The 21079-nt window shown below is 40.8% G+C and overlaps 2 protein-coding genes across 2 annotated transcripts in view; one reads left to right on the top strand and one right to left on the bottom strand.

Moving 5' to 3' along the window:
• LOC119482856 (gamma-secretase activating protein) overlaps positions 1–21079 on the bottom strand; it is a 53775-nt gene that overhangs the window by 21005 nt on the left and 11691 nt on the right. The window contains exons 19-28 of the mRNA XM_037760753.1: positions 18728–18807; positions 18510–18590; positions 17991–18113; positions 17746–17801; positions 15543–15574; positions 12727–12788; positions 10366–10461; positions 4438–4508; positions 4111–4205; positions 2567–2686 (exon numbers count right to left, since the gene is read on the bottom strand). Of these exons, the coding sequence (XP_037616681.1) occupies positions 2567–2686; positions 4111–4205; positions 4438–4508; positions 10366–10461; positions 12727–12788; positions 15543–15574; positions 17746–17801; positions 17991–18113; positions 18510–18590; positions 18728–18807 (816 nt within the window). The remainder of the gene's footprint in view (positions 1–2566; positions 2687–4110; positions 4206–4437; positions 4509–10365; positions 10462–12726; positions 12789–15542; positions 15575–17745; positions 17802–17990; positions 18114–18509; positions 18591–18727; positions 18808–21079) is intronic.
• LOC119482860 (C5a anaphylatoxin chemotactic receptor 1-like) lies at positions 139–2547 on the top strand. Its single transcript, XM_037760758.1, has 2 exons — positions 139–760; positions 1274–2547. The coding sequence occupies exons 1-2, from the start codon at positions 353–355 to the stop codon at positions 1835–1837; spliced, it is 972 nt and encodes a 323-aa protein (XP_037616686.1). The 5' UTR covers positions 139–352; the 3' UTR covers positions 1838–2547.

Here is a 21079-nt window from a genome sequence, read left to right as displayed (position 1 = left end):
GTATAGCATCAGCCACCTGTGTGACTGTGGCAAATGCTGGAAATATCACTAGATGCTGAGAAGCTCAAACAACCATCCATATAAGGTGTTCCCGCAACAAAAGGACCTGAGTTGTCACTGTACAACTCAAAAGGCCAGATATAGTTTGACAGCACTAAATCAACTTCTTGTTAAAGGTAAACCTTCCCCTCATACATACCAAGACCACTAGCGTGTGGGCACATAAAACTAGGTTGTGGCTTTCACAAAAACCACATCCAGGACATTCAGCCTCAACACAAGAGGAAGCACTTTTATCTTTCAGTTTTGCGTCAGTTAAGTCTCATCACTTCTTCGTCTTCCCCCATCCACGATGACGGTTGACGACAGCTTCAACGCCTCTTGCTCCCTCTTCTTTAACTCCTCCATCAACAACCGCTCCTCCTCTGGAACGCCTCTGACCTCCAGCCTCCATCCCTGGTACATCATTGCCGGTGTGATTACTGCAGTCAGTTGCCTGCTCGGTATCCCCGCCAACATCGCCGTGATAGTAAAACTCAGTCGGCATCTGCACGGCTCCTCCATCTCGCAGCGGCTCTTCTTCAACCTGGCGGTGTCGGACCTCCTCTGCCTGCTCTGCTTGCCCGTTGGCGTGGTCATTTTCTTCTACAGTCCACATTTGACACACGGAGTCTGTCAACTTCTCTTTTACTTCTTCTTTTTCTGCATCACCTCCGGCTTGAACATTCTGGTGCTGATAAGTATTCAGAGGTACTACCAGGTATGTGACTAACATTCCCACAAGGGTTTTATGGATTTAGTTTGAAGCAGTGGGAACAAAAGCGGATAAAAATGTCAAAGGTCATGACCCTGTTTCTGTGATAGTTAATTATATTTCTCATAGCAACAGATACAAACCAGATGAAGCAATATCAGACTTCAGGATGCCGGTAATAGGGTTTTTGTTTACAGATCAGACATGGTTTAGATATGGTAACCAACTAGTCTACAGAGAAAGCAAAAGACAAAAGCGACAGGCAAACTTAATTTAACTGAAACTTAAGACAATGCATTTTCATGCACGGTTAAGCCCAATAATGCCTCATATATTCATGTATGAAATTTCATCCCAACTTGAAACCATACATCTTGAAAGATTCCAGTATTACTGCAGACCCCTTAGTTACATCTCAAAGCTGGGACATTTTTTTGCAGATGATACACAACTTTATCTTCCAGTTCCACCTCTAAATGCAAAAACAAAATCAAACCAAAATCATCCATTTCATTCCAGGTTCTTCACCCCAACAAGTGGGCCAGGTTGGGCCGGATATGGCAGCGTTTTTTACTGTTCACCGTGTGGATGCTCGGAGCCCTGGTGGCTCTTCCAGTTGTGTTTTTACTAGAGGAGAAAGCCGAGGACGAGTGGACTTACGGTCATTCCTGCAGGAATCAGAGGATCACACCGGTGCTCGAAGCATTCTACATCTTATTTATAGTTTCCAGCCATCTAGTCGTGTTGTCTTTCTACCTGCTGCTAGTTAGAGGGGTCAAGCGAACTCAAATGCCCAACAAGAAACAGCCCAGAGTTACTGAACTTTTCATTCGAATACTCGCCGTCTCTCTGGTCGTCGGCTTTTTTCCTCTCGTTCTTCGCATGCTGTATGTGGCTGCGCTTTTCACCGCGTCGAACAAACTGCTCCAAGTTAGTAAGATGCTGACGTTTGTGGAATGTTTTTACTTTTTCAATCACTGTCTGAATCCATTCCTGTATTTCTTTGCCTCTCGGCATCACAGAGGAGAAAGCAACACAAAGAGAAAGTGTCTCCTCATGCCCCTTAATGACAACTTCGAATAAGGTCCCTGCATTATGAATGGTTTTAAACTCCGTCATACTAATGTGTATTGATAGACATTGATAGTAAAACTCTTGGGAAAACTGAATACAGTGTCTCCCTTTTGTATGTACTGTGCAATTCGGACTGAATTCATCAACTTAAGTACAGAAACGTCTCTAGGACATTTGTGTTATTTTCCTGTTGTTTGTCGATGCTGCCTCTATCTTTTATCTCTTACTATATTAATTTGTAAGCTTATGTTTTTTCATCATTACAGCGTCTCATAAAACAATTAAATCATAATTATCTGATTGTGTTTTACATTTTTTTGCATTGTTTTTTATTGGACTAATTGAAATCTTGACCAGAAATCTTGATGAAAAGATATGGGTTGACCAAACAATTCATCCTGAGAGGACCATGAATGTCTGTACGAAATTGAATAGCAATCCATACAATAGCAGTTGAGAAATGTCACTAAAAACCACAAATGTCAACCTTGTGGTGGCGCTAGAGAGAAAGTCAGAGAATCAATAGACTCATTAGGATTCATCATCTGGAGACCATGAATGTCTGTACATAATGTCATGCTAATCCATCCAATAGTTGTTGAGATATTTCAGTCTGGAGTGGCGGATGATGAAATGGTTGTATTTTTCTTGGAAAACTTCTCACATATGCAAAGATTTAGCAGTGTGTGTGTGTGTGTGCGTGTGTGTGTGTGTGTGTGTGTGTGTGTGTGTGTGTACCTGTCATGAGCCGAGACACAAAGGTCTCAGTGAGCTGCAGGAAGCCGTGGTCAATGTACTGTAGGAAGGTGTGATGAGGGAGGCAACGCACTGCAAACACTGCTAACAGGGTGTGATAGCCTGGAGAGACACAGAGAGAGAACAGATGGAGAAGAAGATGGCTTTTGATATTCCTGAAAACAATAAAAGGAAAATAAAAAGCAACTCTACGAGTCTACAGCCATGCTATCTGAGAATGTATTTAGACACAGCGGTACTTTGAGCTTGATGCGATAATGTTAGCATACTAACATGCTGACAGTGACAATGTTGAAGTTGGTGTTTAGCAAGTTTACCACATTCACCGTCTTAGTTTAGCGTGTTAGCATGCAAACATTTGCTAATTAGTACTAAACCAGTGGGCAACCTCCGGCTCTGAAAAGTGAAGCCAATGCGGAAGTGCCTTAAACTTGCATTCTTTCTAACAGCCAGCAGGGGGCGACTCCTCTGGTTGCAAAAAGAAGTCTGATTGTATAGAAGTCTATGAGAAAATGAGCCTACTTCTCACTTGATTTATTCCCTCAGTAAACATTGTAAACATGAGTTTATGATCTCAATCGCTAGTTTCAAGTCTTCTTCAATACAGCATGATGTTCATTTAGTAAATTATGGTCCCATTTAGAGTCAAATAGACCATAAAGCAGGGGATGCTTTAGGGCGTGGCTACCTTGTGATTGACAGGTCGCTACCACGGTGTTGTCCAGTTCGGGAGTTGTCCGTGTTTCGTCTTACAACTTTAACCCTTCAATAGTGTGTTTTCAGTTCATGAAAGTTAATTGTAACATTTTTGGTCGCCTAAAAATGTCTTAATCAGCGTTCGGTTGTACTCAGCTCCACTGTCTTGAGTCACTTCCGGTTGCAAAATACCAAGATGGAGACGGCCAAAATGCCGAACTCATGGCTTCAAAACAGCAGTCCACAAACCAATGTATGACGTCACAGTGACTACGTCCACTTCTTATATACAGTCTATGTTCTAAACACAAAGTTCAGCTAGCATGGCTAAAAACACCACCTGTGTAATTGTTTTTTTTCTTCTCCAACTTTTATTCACCAAACGGACATAGACTCAGTATGCCTGCTGTTTTACAGCTTCACACCCATTATATCCCCATTTACACCTACTGCCTCAGTGTTGAGGATGTGCTGCCTTGCTCCAGGGCATTTCCTCTCTCTCGTTCCCAGTCAGTTTAGGATTTCGAACACACAAACTTTTCCTCCATAAGCAACTAAAATCATCTAATTGTGTAACAGGGGGGGATTGTACGGCAAAAACATTGGAAAATGAATTCAAATTATTGAAAATATATTCACACTCTGCTTTACCCATGTCTGCGCTATGTTAATGTTTAACATATTTTTGGTTACATTAGTGCTGAAGACGAGCGGGTCTTTTTGTCCCCCCAGTGCAAACACACATTGTTATTCTGGGGTGAGACGGAGACAGACTGGATTATAACAACTAGAAGTGTAATTGTGTGTGTGTGTGTGTGTGTGGATGGTACCAGGTGGGAGGGGCAAACAGAGACCCCTCGTGGCTTCCAGGATGCGCAACATGAAGTGAAACACGGACCACTCAGCTGGACTGCCCTGATGTGCGCTGGAACACACACACAAACGGAAGAATTCGGACAGGAATGTTAGGTAACGTGAGCGCACACGTGAAGAGGGGTCATCGACAGTTTGCACATGTGGACACACACACACACACACACACACAGCTGGGAGTGATGGAGCACACATGCACACACACTCTCTCCGTCAGCGCTTTATACTTTACATTAGTTAGAAACTTTAAAAAGGAGACACGTTGACGAGGGAGGGTTACTCACAAGCACAAAGCACGAGGGCCGAGTTTGTACTTCAGCCAGACGGACTCCAGCATGTGTCTGATGAGCTCCAGCTAAACACACACAGAGACACACACACACACACACGTTAGTGCTTAGGGAAGGAGATACTTGATTAGATTCAAATGAAACATCTTGTCTGAAACAAGACATTTTTCCGCTATGAGGATGTTTTCTTCCTGGAAATGTGTACTTGTTTCTTCGCTTCCCTCTTTTTTTTTCCTACTTCCCACTTTCATTTCCACTGAACATCAGCGACGCAGTGGATCACACACGTTTCGCGTCATTTCCCCACACGTCTGTCAGCATACGGGATCATTCGAATGCACTTGACTCATCCGAAACATGCATGCCGTGTGCTGCAACACGCACATTGCCATTACACACTTTCCACGAATGACCCCCTCCTCTGTCATCTCCTGTAGCAAAACAGGAAGACGACCTGCCTCATTCACATCCTGCACACCAGTGTGAAACCCTCCGCCAGTCCCTCCGAACGCCGCCGGCAGCGTCCTCCAGTGACCCCAGGGTGGGAATTTCAATTTGCTTCGCTTATGTAAGGGACTAGCCCAAAAATAAAAGAGGTGTCAAAGACAAACGTAATAATAATAATAATAATAATAATAATAAGCTCCCCTGGGGTTTTTTTTTGATTTTTTTTTTTACTTCTCCTGCACGATTTCCTGTTTTTCCACTTTTTTCCACATACTTCATTAAGTTTAGCACAGTGGAAAAAAATCACAAAAAATAATCTAATTAGCAGTGGTGATTTCAGACTCTTTTTAGGGCTGTTCAGACACACGTAAAAAACTAATGAAACCCTCTGAGACCTGCGGGATTGCCAGCGATCCCAGCCGACTTTACTGTTTTTAGAGGTTGTAGCGGGCTCAGTCTTAAAGCAAGTGAAGATATCATATGAAACTATGAAGCCTAGGGAATCCACTGGTAGCAACCATATCATGTTCGCTTGTCGGGAAGGAGGCTAAGTAACACTTCAAAGTTAGACTAGAATTCTGGCGAGGGAAAACTGTCATGGACATTTTCAAAGGTGTCCCTTGAACCTCTGACCTCGAGATATGTGAATGAAAATGGGTTCTATGGGTACCCACAAGTCTCCCCCTTTACAGATATGTCCACTTTATGATAATCACATGCAGGTTTGGGCCAAAAACCATGCAGTTTTTTGTATGCAGTGTGTTATTTTCGCCTATTCTAAAATGATGTGTGTGAATATTTCTGCATACTGGTGTCCTTAAACAGTCTTGGAATTGCATAAATTGGATCCAGTGAGTTGAATTGTCACCTGGCGCCTGAATTTTGTGTTTTCCTTCACATATAAAGACATTTCCACCATAACTTCATGCAGAAAAAGCAGAAATCGGTGCATAGAAATTCACCGGAATGCAGGAAATTAAGTTTTGGACGCTCAAAATAGAGAGAGGGATGGATTCCCATCAAAAAATCAAGGAACACTGGTGTAATTTAGGGATTTCTCTGTCAATACAGATGAAGAAAGTAATACTCTTGTCATGGAGTTTATTTTTCTCCACTCCCAATATGTGATTTAATTGAGTTAATGTTGGTTTGTATGATGAAAGGAAGATGCACTTTGCTCTCGCTCATCTGTTTTTTTTTTTATGTGAGCTTGTGATGTTTGAGAAATGCTCGTTAATTTAATGTGTTTAGCCTTTCTGTTCACACAGGACAGAATTTCCTTGAACTAAGGACTGCACTTCCCCTTTAAAATGCCTTTGTGGGAGATTTTTTCTGTAATGTTAGTCAGTTCCAAAGAAGGAAATGTTTACTTTTTCTCTACTTCACTAACAATAGACCTCACGCAGGAAGCGATACAGACAGAACATTTCTCTTGTTCTTCTCTCTTGTTTTTGTTTATATCCACGACTTGTTCTTGTTTTGTTAGTACCCATGTTTCCTTATTTTTGCTTTTCTCTTAGGTAAGAGAACATTTTATTTGTGGGCTAAATAAAAACTATTGGACCGTTGATCTCAATTAAGACTATAAAAACACTTGGATGACGTGGCTTACATACTGCTCTTTGATGCTTTTTGGATTTCCTGTAAACACCGGTATTGGCACTCTGAATAATCACATGTTTACTTTGTTTATGTTTATTGAACAGTATTACTAACTGACTTACCATATCTTATCTAAGCTCTTATTAAAGCCTTTTGTTTTTCTCCAATTCTTGGGCATGAGCCAGAGTAGCACACGGCACACACCTGGCATAGTGTTAAGGGGGAGTTACCTATACTAATACCTGCCCTTATATAGTATTTGGGGGGTGTTACCTACGCTGATAATCAGCCACGTGCCTCCAGTTTACGATCAAGTGGGAATCATCATTCAGCACACATGGTAAGAGCAGATTTTAAGAACATTTGGTGCATCTGGAGTTCTCTTATTTTTTCTCTTAACAGAAAATTAAGAGAAAATAAAAGAGAAATTTAAGAAAATGTTGCTGCATGAGGCTCAATATTTCAGTTTGTCTTTTGTATTTTGATTAATATATTTTGTCAGACTACATTTGACTATGTGTTGGCTCCAAATGAGGGCAGATTGATGCCACCTTGCACTAATTCCAGAGATCCTCCCTGATTGGCCGCAGACATCAGGTGACAGGGTATAAAAGCTCTCGGAAGGCAGCAAACTGGTTGGTCTGAGTGTTCGTCACTCTCCAGTGAAATGGAGTAAGGCCAGTGTTTTGTGTACTGGAATGTTTTTCCTCACTAATTGTCTGCAGAGAACCACAAGCGATAAACCAAATGAAATGGTCTGAATAGATTCAGTTTTTCTGCATGCAAAAAAGTGCTGTTAAGCAGCAAACAATTCTCCCACTGGTCTGTTAACAGCATAAACTGAATGTTTGATGCTTCATTGTTTGACAAAAAAGGTGGCCACTTTTCAAGCAAACTAAATTATTCAAGTTTAATTTCTTTCTTTTCCAAAATGAACATCTCTTGTGCTCGCTGCTGTTGTGATCCAGGCCCCTGAAGATCAGTAAAAAAGCATACAAATATGTAGCGGAGATAATTTTTGTGCTGGGAAAAAAGTCAAACAAGTGATTTAAAGCCACAGACTCGCACACAGTATCCCCTGTGTGACTTTCTATGAGAATAAAATCTGGAATCAGCGATTTGTCTTAATGAGCCTCGGCCCGACAAAGAGACTTTTTTACTCCGTGTGGCTCCCCCGCTGAGAAAAAAAGTTTATAACCTTGGGTATAGAATAACTTTTCTGCATAATTACAACAGCCGATTTCAATCCCATTGCTTTTAATATGTGTTCCTGCTTTTTGGTGATTCATATTCGGCTAATAGCGGGTTGTTCTTTGCTCTGACATTGGCTGCGTTATAAAAAGGAATGGATCTCAGCTGTCTGTAGCAACACGGATAGGAAATAAATAACTATGACAATAATGTGCTGTGGAGCTGTAATCTATCATAGCAGAAGTTCCTTTGCTCTTAAAAGCTGTAATCTATTTCACCCCCAACTTCTCCCCTGTGTCAACGCAGCCATTAGTCTCAATAAGCACCGACAAGAGCGGGAGATGTTCTTTATTTGTGGAGGGGAAGTCAGCCCTCTTTGAAACACTACCTCCCTGAGTTTTTAAAGCATGAGTCAGCTTGATGTGTAAGCACATCACCCAGAGTTACTCCACTGTTCTTGAAGTAAAACGTCCCTGAAGGATGTTTCTTACGGGTCCTTTCGTGAGTGTGTTTAAATAAGCCCGGCTCCCGAGATGAGAAACTTTTTCACTCTCGCTCCTCTGAATGAATTCGATAATAACCACGTTTGGCTGTTGAGGAGCGATGCCAAAACGATTACAGACACGCCTTTTTCCATTACTTTCATTTGGAGTCTGGAGGCACAGGTTAAAACTCATGAGCCTGTCGCAGAACATCGACCGATCCGGCGGAGAGCGGGCGAGGATTTGTTTTGTCTTTGTTACTCTGTCATTTGCAATTCCATAAAGTCCCAAAACGTGGCGCTTCCTGCTTTCTATTCAATTCCAGCCGTACCCTTGGCCTGATTTAATACTGTTGTGTTGATATATGCTGCATGTCGGCTTTCAGCGGCTCCTAGCTGTGAAGGGATTTACCTCCTAGGAATACTAAAGACTGACTTTACAGAACCAAGTGCCTCTATAGGGTGCGGAGACGGAGAGCGGTTACATCTTCCCACTTGGTTATGCAGATCCCACCTGGGTGGATGCGAAAGGGCGTAGGTTTGGTTTCAGACGTGAGGGGGGGCACTGCGAAGTGATATTTATATACATTTATAAATCTTTCTGTATTGTTATAGTCCCAGTGGAACGGAAGTTAGATCATCTTCAGCTTCTACTGTGAGTGCTCCCCAGTGAAACGGAAAATTGGATCATTTTACAGGGACAAGGTCGTGTCTAGAAGGGAGCCCGCAAATTGCAAAATCTGATCTGAGCTCTGCAAAATCTTTCGCGAGACTCGCTGCCCGACAACCTATCCTGAACCATTCGAGGTCAATGCCTAACCTTTTCAATCTTTGCAAGAGTGTCCCCAGTTTGCGGGCTCCCTTCTAGCCACTTCCCAGTTACAAGAGGGATTTAAATCAAATCCTTCGCATTTGATTGGACCGTTAAAAAGAGGGCAGGCTTAGAATGTAGCATGATATGGAACTACAGCACACCAAAGATGCTCTATAACAAAGATGACGCATTACAAGTTCCGCCGATGGCTTGAAATGATATACACTTCCTGTCTCCTAAGTAGGCGTGGTCATGGCATGTTCGCTCACCAATATGTATATAACCATGATGGATCTCTTGTTGGGTCTCTAAATTATAGAGTGCAGTCTAGACCTGCTCTATACGAAAGGCGTCCTGAGATAACTTCTGTTATGATTTGACGGTACATAAAAATAAATTGAATTAAAAATTGATTGGGTTATATACAGATTGGGATATATTTGCATAATATATTTACATTTTCTTTTGCCAACATTAGCTATTTACACAGCTAACAGCCATAATAGCATTACGAAAATTAGTTGGAGTGTGTTGCTGAGACAGAGAAAGGTCTCGAACAAAGTTAATTTTCTCCTGATTTGTGTCTGAAAAATGTAATTTTAGTGTCAGAATGTTCAGAAGATAATGTGAAAAATGGGTCCAATATTTACGTTGATGACTATGGGGTGAAAGATTCAGTCATAATCTGTGTTCACATCTCCCTTTGGAGTTAATCGACTCACATGAAACCCACATGACACAGATACAAGAAACTGACTCTCAGTGCTCCGTCTTCTTTCTGAACTGTCTGAGCACTAACACCTCCCTTTTGCCTAAAAGTTGCAGATTGTTTGATGGATGGATGTTATGATATTATTGGCTGAAAGTGCTTGGTACTAGCTTACGTGAGCAGGCGTCATATTTTGTCTTACAGGGAGAAAAGAACATTGGATATTATTAAATACGCGCTCAATATGACCAGGGGGATGTGATCTAAAAGGGTTAAAAAGGCTTTTTTTTTATTTCATCTGGACTTTAAAAGGACACACTTGGTTTCCCCTCAATCCCCACAAAAGGTTACGGAGTGGCTGAGGACACATGTCTTAAGCAGAGAACTGTTTGTTTTAGAGGACTGAAGCAGCGACCTGATGGCTTCCAGCAACCTCTCTCTAATCTGAAGAGCACGCATCCATCTGTCAAAGCATTTAACTAAAGTGCTGCCTTTTCCACCGAGCCGTCCTCGCCGCGACTGTCACTTAACCTTCCCGAAAAAGAGTAAGGGCAAACATTAAATAAACATAACCCAAAGAATGATGTACCTTTTAAATAAAATAGGAGTAAACACAGCTCCTGGACCTCTGTTTATGTCTGACCAACACACACACACACACACGCACGGTGTACCAACCAGTTTGGCGACGTAGTTGACAACCAGCGAGTCAATCTTCTTCTTCCCCAGTCGAGGCAGGTGTCTGTTGAGATGCTCTCGAAGCTTGTCGACCGTCTGCAAAGCAAAAAAAACACACACTGATTATTTTCTGTTTCATGTGTGTGTGTGTCTGTAGCTTGGAGTTGTGTGTTTTAAGAACACTTTGCTGTGCACTCAGCAGGGGTCAAATTGAGTTCAGCTCGACTTTTCCCTCGACTACAGTGTCCCAAAATTGATTTAACCACGGAGCGGGAGAGGAAGAGAAGAGACCTGTGGACCTGTGAAGATGAGTGAAGGTCTAAAAAACAAGTTGACAGAACGACCTGATATCCTTCAGGGAAGGAAATGAGGAGGAGAGGGAAGGAAGTGAGCAGAGAACGAAGGAAAGGAAAGAGGGGTAAAAGAGTGATGGAGGGAATAAAGAGAGAAAGATGGGAGGACTGGGTCACTCTAAGAATAGCTGAGGGACTGCTAGCATCTAGCCTGAACTCCATTAAATTGAAGCTATCTGCTCTTTAAAAACTATGCTGAGCACAGGGAAAACCGGCGGATATGAAATTGTCCATCAAACAGCGTTCAGTTAAAAAAAAAAAAAATCAGGACAGGGACCTTAAGATACCCTTTTTTTAAAGTGTCGACTCATCTGAAGCGTAACAGTAGTTTCACCTTAAAAGATGACTACGGAGGGAAATGATCGGCTGTCAGCATTTCACTGTGGATCTTTAGTGGCCTATATATCAGCCCAGTGGTAGAGGAAGAGGCTGGGAAACGGTTGTATGTCAACAATCTGGGGGGATTTTACAATGAAGTGCTTTACTATGCAGACACTTTTTTCATCTATACAGAGAGGAAACACACACACGGTGCATTGTACACAATTATTCAAACTAAAAAGACCTCAAAGAAGGCGCTGTACTGTATTTTCTGTTTGGCTCCCGCTCTTTGATTCGGCGTGGCAGGGTGTTAACTGAAGTCTTTTTTTTTGGAGCGTTAAAGGACTTTCTGCTTTTGAAATATCTGCATGTTTTGTCATGACTGACTGGATGACTGGTCCTTTTAACTGAATGATTCATTTGGCTGACTGCATTTCACAAGTGATGCTTTTCAAGAACGTGCAAGTTAAAACTGAAATCCTTTTGAGTCACTTTTTACTCTAAACCACAGGATTCTGTTGCTATGTTATGACCAAAGGTATACGAATGTAGAGCTGTTCCACCTTCAAGGAGGGTGAGAACACAAATGTCATACATTTAACATTGTTGCATACTGTATGTATACATTAGATACAAATTATTTAGCGTATTGGGACCACATTTTTCTGAAAGTTTTGATACATCCAACGGGGGGCTTAATAATACCAAAAAAAGCCTTAAAGAACAAACATGGATGCCTCCTATCAGCCAAAGTTCAGTTTTTTTTTTTAAAGATGACCTATTATGTTTTTGTGCTTTTTCCCTATCCCGTTATATAGTTTTTTTGTGCATGTAAAAGGTCTGCAAAGTTACAAAGCCCAAAATCCACACCAAAGGAAGAAACACTGCTCCTGAACTGCCTGAAACGCCTCGCTTGAAGTCCCGCCTTTTCTTCCGTAACGTGGTGATGTCACCAAGTAATACATTTGCATAATACCTGCCTAGCGGCTAGTTTGGCACGCCCTCAAACAAAGCTAGTTATAGCAGAGCTGGAGCAGAGTACGAAGAGTTTGGTTCGGTAGACCAATCACAACAGAGAGGGCCAGCTGACCAATCAGAGCAGACTGGGCTTTTCGGGAGGCGGGGCAGGAGCTCAAACAGAGCGAGGGTGAAAAGAGGTGCTGCAGAACAGCTGGTATGAGAAAAATAAAGCGTTTTTTTTTAACATTAAAGCTTGTAAACATGTTCTAGTAGAAACCCCAAATACAAGTATGCACCTGAAAATAAGCATAAGAGGTCATCTTTAACCCTCAGACGGCCAACTCTGTAGTAACACAATCGCCTTGAGTTGGTGCGCTTCGTAATCCTTCCCATCTCTACCATCCATCAACGCGACATAGGGCCTGGCTCAATGTCGGTGGTCGAATTAATCAGCGGTGTTGGACGGAGCTGAGGTCAGGGCAGGCCAGTAAAGCTCTCCAAACCAAACTCAATAGAAAGAAATCCATTCTTTATTGACCTGCCTCTGTGCATAAGGTCACGTCACGTTAGAAAAGGAAAAGGGTCTTCCCTTAACAAATTTGGAAGCGTTTGCCTAGAATTAGGATTTTCCCTTTAAGCGTCTAGCCCAAGCCATAGAACAGCTACTTTTAGCAGTGTATGTCTGTGTGTGTGTGCATCGACTGCTTTCAGCCTCTCTTGCTCTCACCAGGCCTATGAGCGCCCTCTGTTGATTGTCCTCCTCCTGGAAAAGTGGCACCAGCTTCTTATCTAGAAGAGAGCAGGCAATAGTTGGAACTTGCACATAAAAGAGACGTTTGAAGAAACCTTTGATGCTGCATCCACGCTAGACTGAACACTACAGGTAGCCTCAGGTGTGTCAGCGCAGTAACATTATTAAACAGGCCACCGGTAAGAGTGAAAGAAGCCCAAACTCTGACTTGTTTATGGCTTTAATAAAGAAAGAGGACTGAAGCTAAGACATTAATGGATTCTTTTGGGGTGGCTTTTCGCTTTAAAAATACATCCCAAAGCTTGGGGGCTATGGCTGCAGTCCTGCTGTGTCCTATGTGCGTATGCATGCTGCAGTGTTTTTATGTCAGCCACACTAAAGTGGACCACGCTCCAGCCTGGTCACTTTGAGATGAATTATTGCACACTTGCATACACAACATCATCTTTTGATCATTTTCACACACGCATGCAAGAAAGTCGGCTTTTTGATGTTACAGAGTAATATGTTGCAGATATAAATAGCACTTGCAGGGCACAGCTAGATGATTCGCTGTATGCCTGTTAGAAGTTCAAAGTTATCATTCAATTTTTTATATTTTTGGACAATTAGCTGATGTTCAGCTCTTTTTACGTCTGTGCGTTCACACCAATGGACACACTTGGTCTTCACATTTATTGACCATGTGACCACAACTGACATTTTTAATTTCCTTTGATGGAAGTGTTCTCTGGGCTTGCCTAAGCACAAATTGGAAAAAATATTCAAAATCAGTTAAATCACTGAAAAGTGAGTTTTTCTTCTCATAATATATCTAGTATTTTGGGACATGATGGGACTACTGTTGCTGCATTAGACTCCATTACATTTTGGAAAAAACAGTAGTCCCATATGCCCAAATACTAAATATAGTATGATAAGAAAATGGCTGTATCTGAGCACAATCAAGTTTTTGGTTTCTATAAACTCATAACAAGTTTAATATCAAAGAACTGTGTACAAAAATGCAGTGTGAAAATATATTTCATATGGAAAACATTTAATAACACGTTAGCATTTTTCCTAATTTTTTACGAAAAACCTGACTTTAACTTTTAATAAAAGTGTGATTTTTCATGTGATCTAAAAATTTCAAAGTTGTACTGTTAGATACTTGCCCAAAGTATGTCTTTACCAAATTTCGAGACTTTTGACCAATCAGAACAATTTTTTTTCTTATTATGCACACACGAGAAGGTCGCAGGTTCAAACCATAGGTTTTCTCCGGGTACTCAGGTTTCCTCCCACAGTCCAAAGACATGCAGGTTAGGTTCATTGTTGACTCTAAATTGCCCGTAGGTGCCCGCGGTTACAGATAATGGATGGATGAATAGTCTTTGGGCGCAAATGGGTTAATTAAACTTGGAGCATCCCTGAATAATGAATTACTAGATCGAAAAAGCATTGTCAAAATTGTTGTTGATCCATTTTCTAAGTCATTTATCAAGGAAAATGCTAAACTATTTGCTGTTTTCTCTATTTCCTACTGTTGTCAATGGGATTTTTTTGGTTTTGCACCTTTGGTAGGACAAAACACGTAATTTAAAGATGTCGCTTTTGGATATTTCTATCCATGCTAGCGGCATGGCTCCAGGGATGGCTGTCCCTTGAGGTCTGTCTGTCAGTCAGTCAGTCCGCCACTTTGGTCCTGAAATATCTCAACAACTATGGGATGGATTGCTATGAAATTTGCTGCAGATACATGTATCCCTGATGCTCAGAGGATGATTCCAAATTACTTTTTTGATCCTTTTGACTTTTCATCCAGCGCCACCAGGAGGTAAAGTTTACCACTAATCCAGTGAAATATCTCAACATCTACTGGATGGATTGGCACAAAATTTGGTGCCGACACTCACAGTTCCCAGACGATTTATATCTGACTTTGAGGATCCCCCCGACTTCTCCTTTAGTCCCGACAAGAGGTTGACATTTATGGTTTGTGTGCAAAATGTCTCCACAACTATTGGATGGTTTGCCATGAAATTTGGAGCAGACATTAATGTTCCCCTCGGGGTGAACTGCAATAACTTTGGTGATCCTCAGACTTGTTATTTACAACGTTTCAGTCCACAGACTTTTTGGACTCACTTTATTTGTGATGGACATAAAATAAATAGAACCTGCTTCTAGGACATTCTGGTATATGCAAGTACTTTAGGAAATTAGTGAAGTGGCTTCTTACATGAGGGCTATCATGTGTTTTTAAGTGCTTCAGGAAAAGTGATCAAGTGTTTTACAAGTGAATCTGTGGGAGGATGTGGGTGTATGAGATCACCCATGTGAATTAACTGAGGTAAGGGAAGATCCTGTGTTGTGGTTGACGCAAAACATCTGCACTGGAGTCAGCACAGAGACAGACAGAAAGAGAAATAAGGAGAGAGGTGAAGGAGGTAACAAAATCCCCACCATTATATAACTACAGCATTCTTCAACTCTGCTCTTTTTAAATTCCCTTTCACTCTATTTTTCTCCCTTTTTCTTCCTCCCTCCCCTACCTCTGTTTCTTTTTCTCAACCTCCCTCCAAGATAAATTAGTGTGGTGGTTCTGTTTAGCTGAATTCTCTAGTGGGCATGAAGAATGCGACCTCAAAAGAACACACAAACACACTCGTGCACAGTTTTGAGCTCCATTAAAAGCCAAGGTTTTTGTTGTTATTTATGACATCCACACTCTCTGCATTGAGTGTGCGTACCCATGTGTGTTGCATCTATGGATTTATGTTTGTGTGTGTGTACTCATGCCGTCTTACCGAGACACCAGGTGTCCACCATTGATAGAACTCTACAAAATAAGAAGAAAAGCTTTGTGTGAAAACAATCCCTCAAGCTAGCATTATAATAAGAGTCTTACTTTTCTTTGCGCTGTAAGCCGAGGCGGTATAATGCTTCACTGCAGCAGTCTGCAGTGAAAAAAATATATCAAAACTATAAAAAGTTTGTATGCAGGTGCTGGAGTTTGGCCTGGAGGAAGAGGAGCTAATTATGAACCGAAAGGCTTTTTCGGTTTGATCCCTGGTACAAACAGGACAGTTATATTTAATTCAAGGCAGTGGTGCGTACAGGTACATGCCCATCATCAGGGTTGATCATAAACTGTTGTGGCGCTCAAGTTATAATCTGCATTTCTAAGGTGTTTTAATTGAAAGTGGGTATTTCATTTTCAAAGAGTAACCTGGTAACAGGCTACAAAAGGGTTCAAGCAGGTCATTCATGCGGTTAATAAGAGCGAGCGCTGGGTTTTGTGTACTTTTAAAGCTTGTGTAGTTACTTACAACCAAAAGTGAAAGTGGTAAAAGAGAGCAAAGCATCCGCAGAGCTCAAGTAACTATAAGCTGTGACTTTTACATGGCGAGCAGACAGAAAACTCTGTGTTTTTTTTAGAGTGGTTTACACAGATTTTGCTTATGGAAACTGATTACAAATTTATATTCATACTGCCTTGCAAAGAGTGTAAAAGCACATCTATCAAGGCTGCCAACAGGGCATGAACATTAGAGAATTAATCTTGTTTAGGTTGCAGACAGGACAAATCAAATAATCCGATCATCTTTTAGGAGAAATCGGGGAGTTTTACTAATTTGCCTAGAGAGTATAGATCCAAAAAGTACTTTTAAACTTGCTTTACATCTTTATTGTATTGTTTTATTTTTCAACTGATTGATTATACTACAGACGTTATGTGAGTTGAGAAGCAATTTAATAATTTAAACACATTGTTTGGGGTGTGAATGCACTCCTGCATAGTTAAAGAGTAAGGCTGTCGATTTTCTGTGTTTCTGTTATTGGGAAAAAAAAAAAAATCTAATCCTATAAAAAGCCCAAAACCAATAATGAATTGATTCTACCAACGCATACTGTCTGTGTAGCCAAAGCTTGATGTTTCTTATTCCTCTGCGCCATAGAGCTTCACTGTTGTCAAAAAAAACTATTAAAAACACATCAGAGCTGCACTGGGGGACATGTTCCTTCATTATGATGGTCACTGTAGATTACTCTCAAGTCAATCCCACATACAGTACAACGCACTGCTGCTATAAATCAGTGGGCGACCTCCGGGGTCTGAAAAGTGAAGCCAATGCTGAAGTGCCTTCAACTTGTATTCTTTCTAACAGCCAGCAGGGGGCGACTCCTCTGGTTGCAAGAAGAAGTCTGATTGTATAGAAGTCTATGAGAAAATGAGCCTACTTCTCACTTGATTTATCTCAGTAAACATTGTAAACATGAGTTTATGGTCTCAATCGCTAGTTTCAAGTCTTCTTCAATACAGCATGATGTTCATTTAGTAAATTATGGTCCCATTTAGAGTCAAATACACCATAAAGCAGGGGATGCTTTAGGGCGTGGCTACCTTGTGATTGACAGGTCACGACTCACTACCATATACCAATACATTCCCTCCTGTATCAGTAAGATTTGCTAAAAAAAAAAAAAAAAAACTACAGTGCCCTGCTGTTTTAGGGATTAATATAAGCTTTTATTAAAAATATAAGCTTTTGTTAAAAATGAAAAAATGAGATTTAAATATTCAGTAGGAACCAGAGGGCTGAGTGCCACAGAAGCTGGGGAAGTTGAGTAAAACATTTTTGGTTTCAGTCTTTTTATGGGATTAACTGACGATAATAAAAAACAGAATAACACATATCCTTTAAGGATATAGCTCAACGTGTTTTTCCACATTCAGCTTTTGTCAGACTACCTCTGTCTGGAAACCTCTGGAAAATCAATGTAACCCGCGAGGATATCTGTACTTGAGTTGCAGTTTTGTAGCTTCTGCTGGTTTTTAAGTGCAAGAATTGAATACTTTTCTAAACGCAATTCTGAGGAAACAGTGAGGCAAAACACAGAGCAGAGGTGCAGTCATGCGTTCCCTCTCTACAGTCCACTTTTAGGTACTGTGTGCGTCTTTGGTGATGTGCTTTTTCTTAACAAAGCTCCAGTGGGAGGCAGACCTACTTCTTTGTGTTCTCCTCCATGTGATCCCTGTGGCTGGATGGCCTCCTCTCGGATCTCTGAAACAAGCAACGGCACCATGGGAGGGCTGTAAATATGCTCTCATTGTTTAACAAAGACCCACTGGTATGCTGACATACACAGAGAAAAACAACAAGGAACATGTTCAAGCAATTACCATCAATCACGTTGACTTCCCAGTATGGGAATTTCTGATTTGTGTTCATTACTATGCATGAGAAGCTTACCAGTTTCTCCCACTCGGCTTGTATGTGTGAGGTTCTGTATCTGGGGTTGGGAGCATCATCCAGGTATTTTGTCCTGTCTGTGTTCCACTGCAGCTCCGACCAGAAACCCTCGAGACTTCTGGCCTGCACGCACACACACAAACAACAACCCCACAGTGACACAGCAAGGGCATTGATGCAAAGCAATTGAGGATAATTGCGTCTGTATTGCACGCACACAGACACAGCATCACACTGTTTTACATATAAATGTCTTTTGAATGTCTGAATGACGTCGAGCGCAGTCATTTCCCCAACATTGCATCACACGCATGCACCTACAGTGTGTATAACACGGCGTGTAACAAACGCACATTGCCTCCATTTAATCCCAAACCTAAAGTTTTATTACCTGGTTCCTGAAAATAGAGCAGGAAACGGAGTCGGAAGAAGACTCTATACTATGGTGATAAATACAGCAGTCGTACATATTGCTCAATAATAACTTAGAAGCAGTTTTATTGTAATAAATGTTGTTACCTTGCCTTTGAACACGGGTTCAATATGCAGCTCGGTGGTGCACAGCACACCAGGGACCTCCGACAGACACGCTCTTATCTCCTAGAACACATAAAGAAAGTGTGTGTGTGTCCTGATTCTGCATTCATATCCACATATATGGTTGTCTGTTTATTTTCTATGCCTCTATGCATGCTGAATTGTATGTATACGTGTGTGTGTGTGTGTGTGTGTGGTACCTTCTTGTCGAGTACAGAGGAGTAAGGCAGGACTTTATCCAGGCTGAGAGACTTCTCATAGCTTATTCTGTACAAAGATGCTGTTTGTGTGAGAGAGAGAGTACAGTCAGGCTTTCATTTTATATATATATATATATATCACAGTTGTGAAAAATTCTCATCTCAAAACAACTACAAGGCAAACGAGGCACTGGAACCAATAGCTGGTTTTATGGAGGCTGTGCATCTGTCGTTCTCCTGCACCTCTCTATTCTGGTGGCATTGTGGTGTTCCTGCAATGTTGCCTGTCTGGTACCCCCTTGAAGGGGCCCTCTGACCTTTGTTTTAAAAAAAAAAAATCCTTAAAGGTTATATTAATAACATTTTTATGTTGACAAATATAAAAAAAAAAAAACATTTATAGAGCCTTTAGAAAGGTGCCTATTAAAAGTATGGCTTTTCCTGCAAAAAATATTCAGATTGTGAATTAATTAATGATTTTAAAAAAATTTGACGGGTCCAAAATGAATGTTTTGTTTACTCTGTGGAAGATATCGGACGTTTGGTTCCCACTTCTAGCAAGGCTTGTGAGCCAATAGTAAAGCAACGTTGGTATCGCGTGGTATCTCTGGGTCGTCAGTTAGTGTGGAAAAAAGAGATAAATGGCTGAGATTGCTGGTAAGTGTCTGGCAACGACTTGTTGTGAAGTGAATGCAATGGAAAGGGGGAGGGAGGATGGGACATCTAGTGGCTGAATGTTATCAATATTATCAATAGCACCTTTAATTCTATGATTAATTTAGTTTGACATAAATCAGTGGATTATATAAGTTGCAGAATACTTTATATTTGAGGTTTTAAATTAGCGCTATATACCCTTGTTATTATGTGTCTTCATTGCCTACAACTTCAACCACCATTTCTTCGTATTAATTTAGTGTGGTCTGTGTATACAAAGTTTATTTATATATTTTTCTTTTCTTTTCTTTCTTTCTTTCTTCTTTTCCGGATGTCTTTTTTCTTTTGTAATTTTCTAATTTCAATGTCATATAATTACTGTAATTATATGTTGTCTTTTTGCTTTGAAAAACAACATTTAAAAAAATAAATAAATTAGCACTGGCAGGATTTCTTTTTTTCAGGGATACTGTGCTACAGTTCAGAGAATGTGTGTGTCTTTCTATTCTTTTGTTGAACCAGGTATCTTGAGACACACACACAGTAAAAAAACACACTTTTGTGTGTGTGTTTCTCTGTTTGCGCAGGTGACAATAACAGAGACACTATAGTTTATTGTGGTGGATTTGTGGCTGCAAAAGCGCTCTCCTAATTTTAGCACAAAGGATAAGCTGAACAACACTGCTGATTATTCACACTGTAGTCAAACTGTTGACAGTGAGGACGGCACTTTTGTTTACAGAGTAAAATCTTATTTATTGATGAATTCAGATCCGTGGCGTGCGCTCTCCTCTGTACCGAGCTGATATTGATGTTGTTGTCCTTTGGCAGATTATTGTGCGGATTACTGCCTTGCATGACCTTTTGTGTCTAAACTAGATATAAAAGGCCAGTAACACGAGGCTGGGTGTGGTGATCCAGATGTGGCTGCTGCAGCATATAATATTATACTGATATCATATGAGAAAAATATCAAACTCACTGTTGAGTAGCTATGTATGTATGTTATTATATGATGTGATAGAGTATTTTTAGCTCACAGTAAGTCCCTAAACATATGTTCTAAGTCCTGACAAAGATATTATAGGAATATAATAATATTATGCAGGGCTAAAATGATGAACTGTGGACTTATGTCCCCATTTTTTTATGCTTCAGTAGGTATACTTATGGCAATTTCTATATTGTGTTTGTGAACAATATAACTGATTATATTATTCAGTGACTTGTGGAAACAAGGCCCTTGCGTCAGGTGGCTTGTCCCTGTTTCCCACCACAATCACTATAATATATTAGTGAGCACAGGTTACTCATGTTTTATTTATTAGGTCAACATAATTGTCCTCATATTGCATTGTACTGTGCAGTATTATTATGAGCTCTGTATCTTAGAGCAAGTTAAAAGTAGCTACAGCAACAATATGCAAATACAATGCGGCAAGGTGCTCCAACATCTAATGTGATCATCTGCTCTCGAGGTGACGGTTTTCGTAAATATGAAATTGATACTGTTCTATTTTCTTCAGACAGACATTGTGGGACATTCAAAAATGTGTGTCTACTAGGACTCAACCATATTTCATCAAACTGTTCTGTGCAAGTCTGAGGTCTCTAATTGAGACTCTCCAGACCAGCGTTGGACGCCTGGCCCAAGCCAAGAGGAAACGGAGTTGATGAAAGTATTCGGTTTTGTGT

The sequence above is a fragment of the Sebastes umbrosus genome, chromosome 23, assembly GCF_015220745.1.
Source record: "Sebastes umbrosus isolate fSebUmb1 chromosome 23, fSebUmb1.pri, whole genome shotgun sequence".
Classification (NCBI taxonomy): Eukaryota; Metazoa; Chordata; class Actinopteri; order Perciformes; family Sebastidae; genus Sebastes; species Sebastes umbrosus.
This window is presented reverse-complemented; position numbering and strand designations above follow the sequence as displayed.

What these genes read in the sequence shown, in the direction of transcription:
- LOC119482860 (XM_037760758.1), top strand. Translation starts at nt 353, where the DNA reads ATGACGGTTGACGACAGCTTCAACGCCTCTTGCTCCCTCTTCTTTAAC. An exon ending in GTATTCAGAGGTACTACCAG is followed by an intron (nt 761 to 1,273) that starts GTATGTGACTAA and finishes ATTTCATTCCAG; the next exon opens with GTTCTTCACCCCAACAAGTG.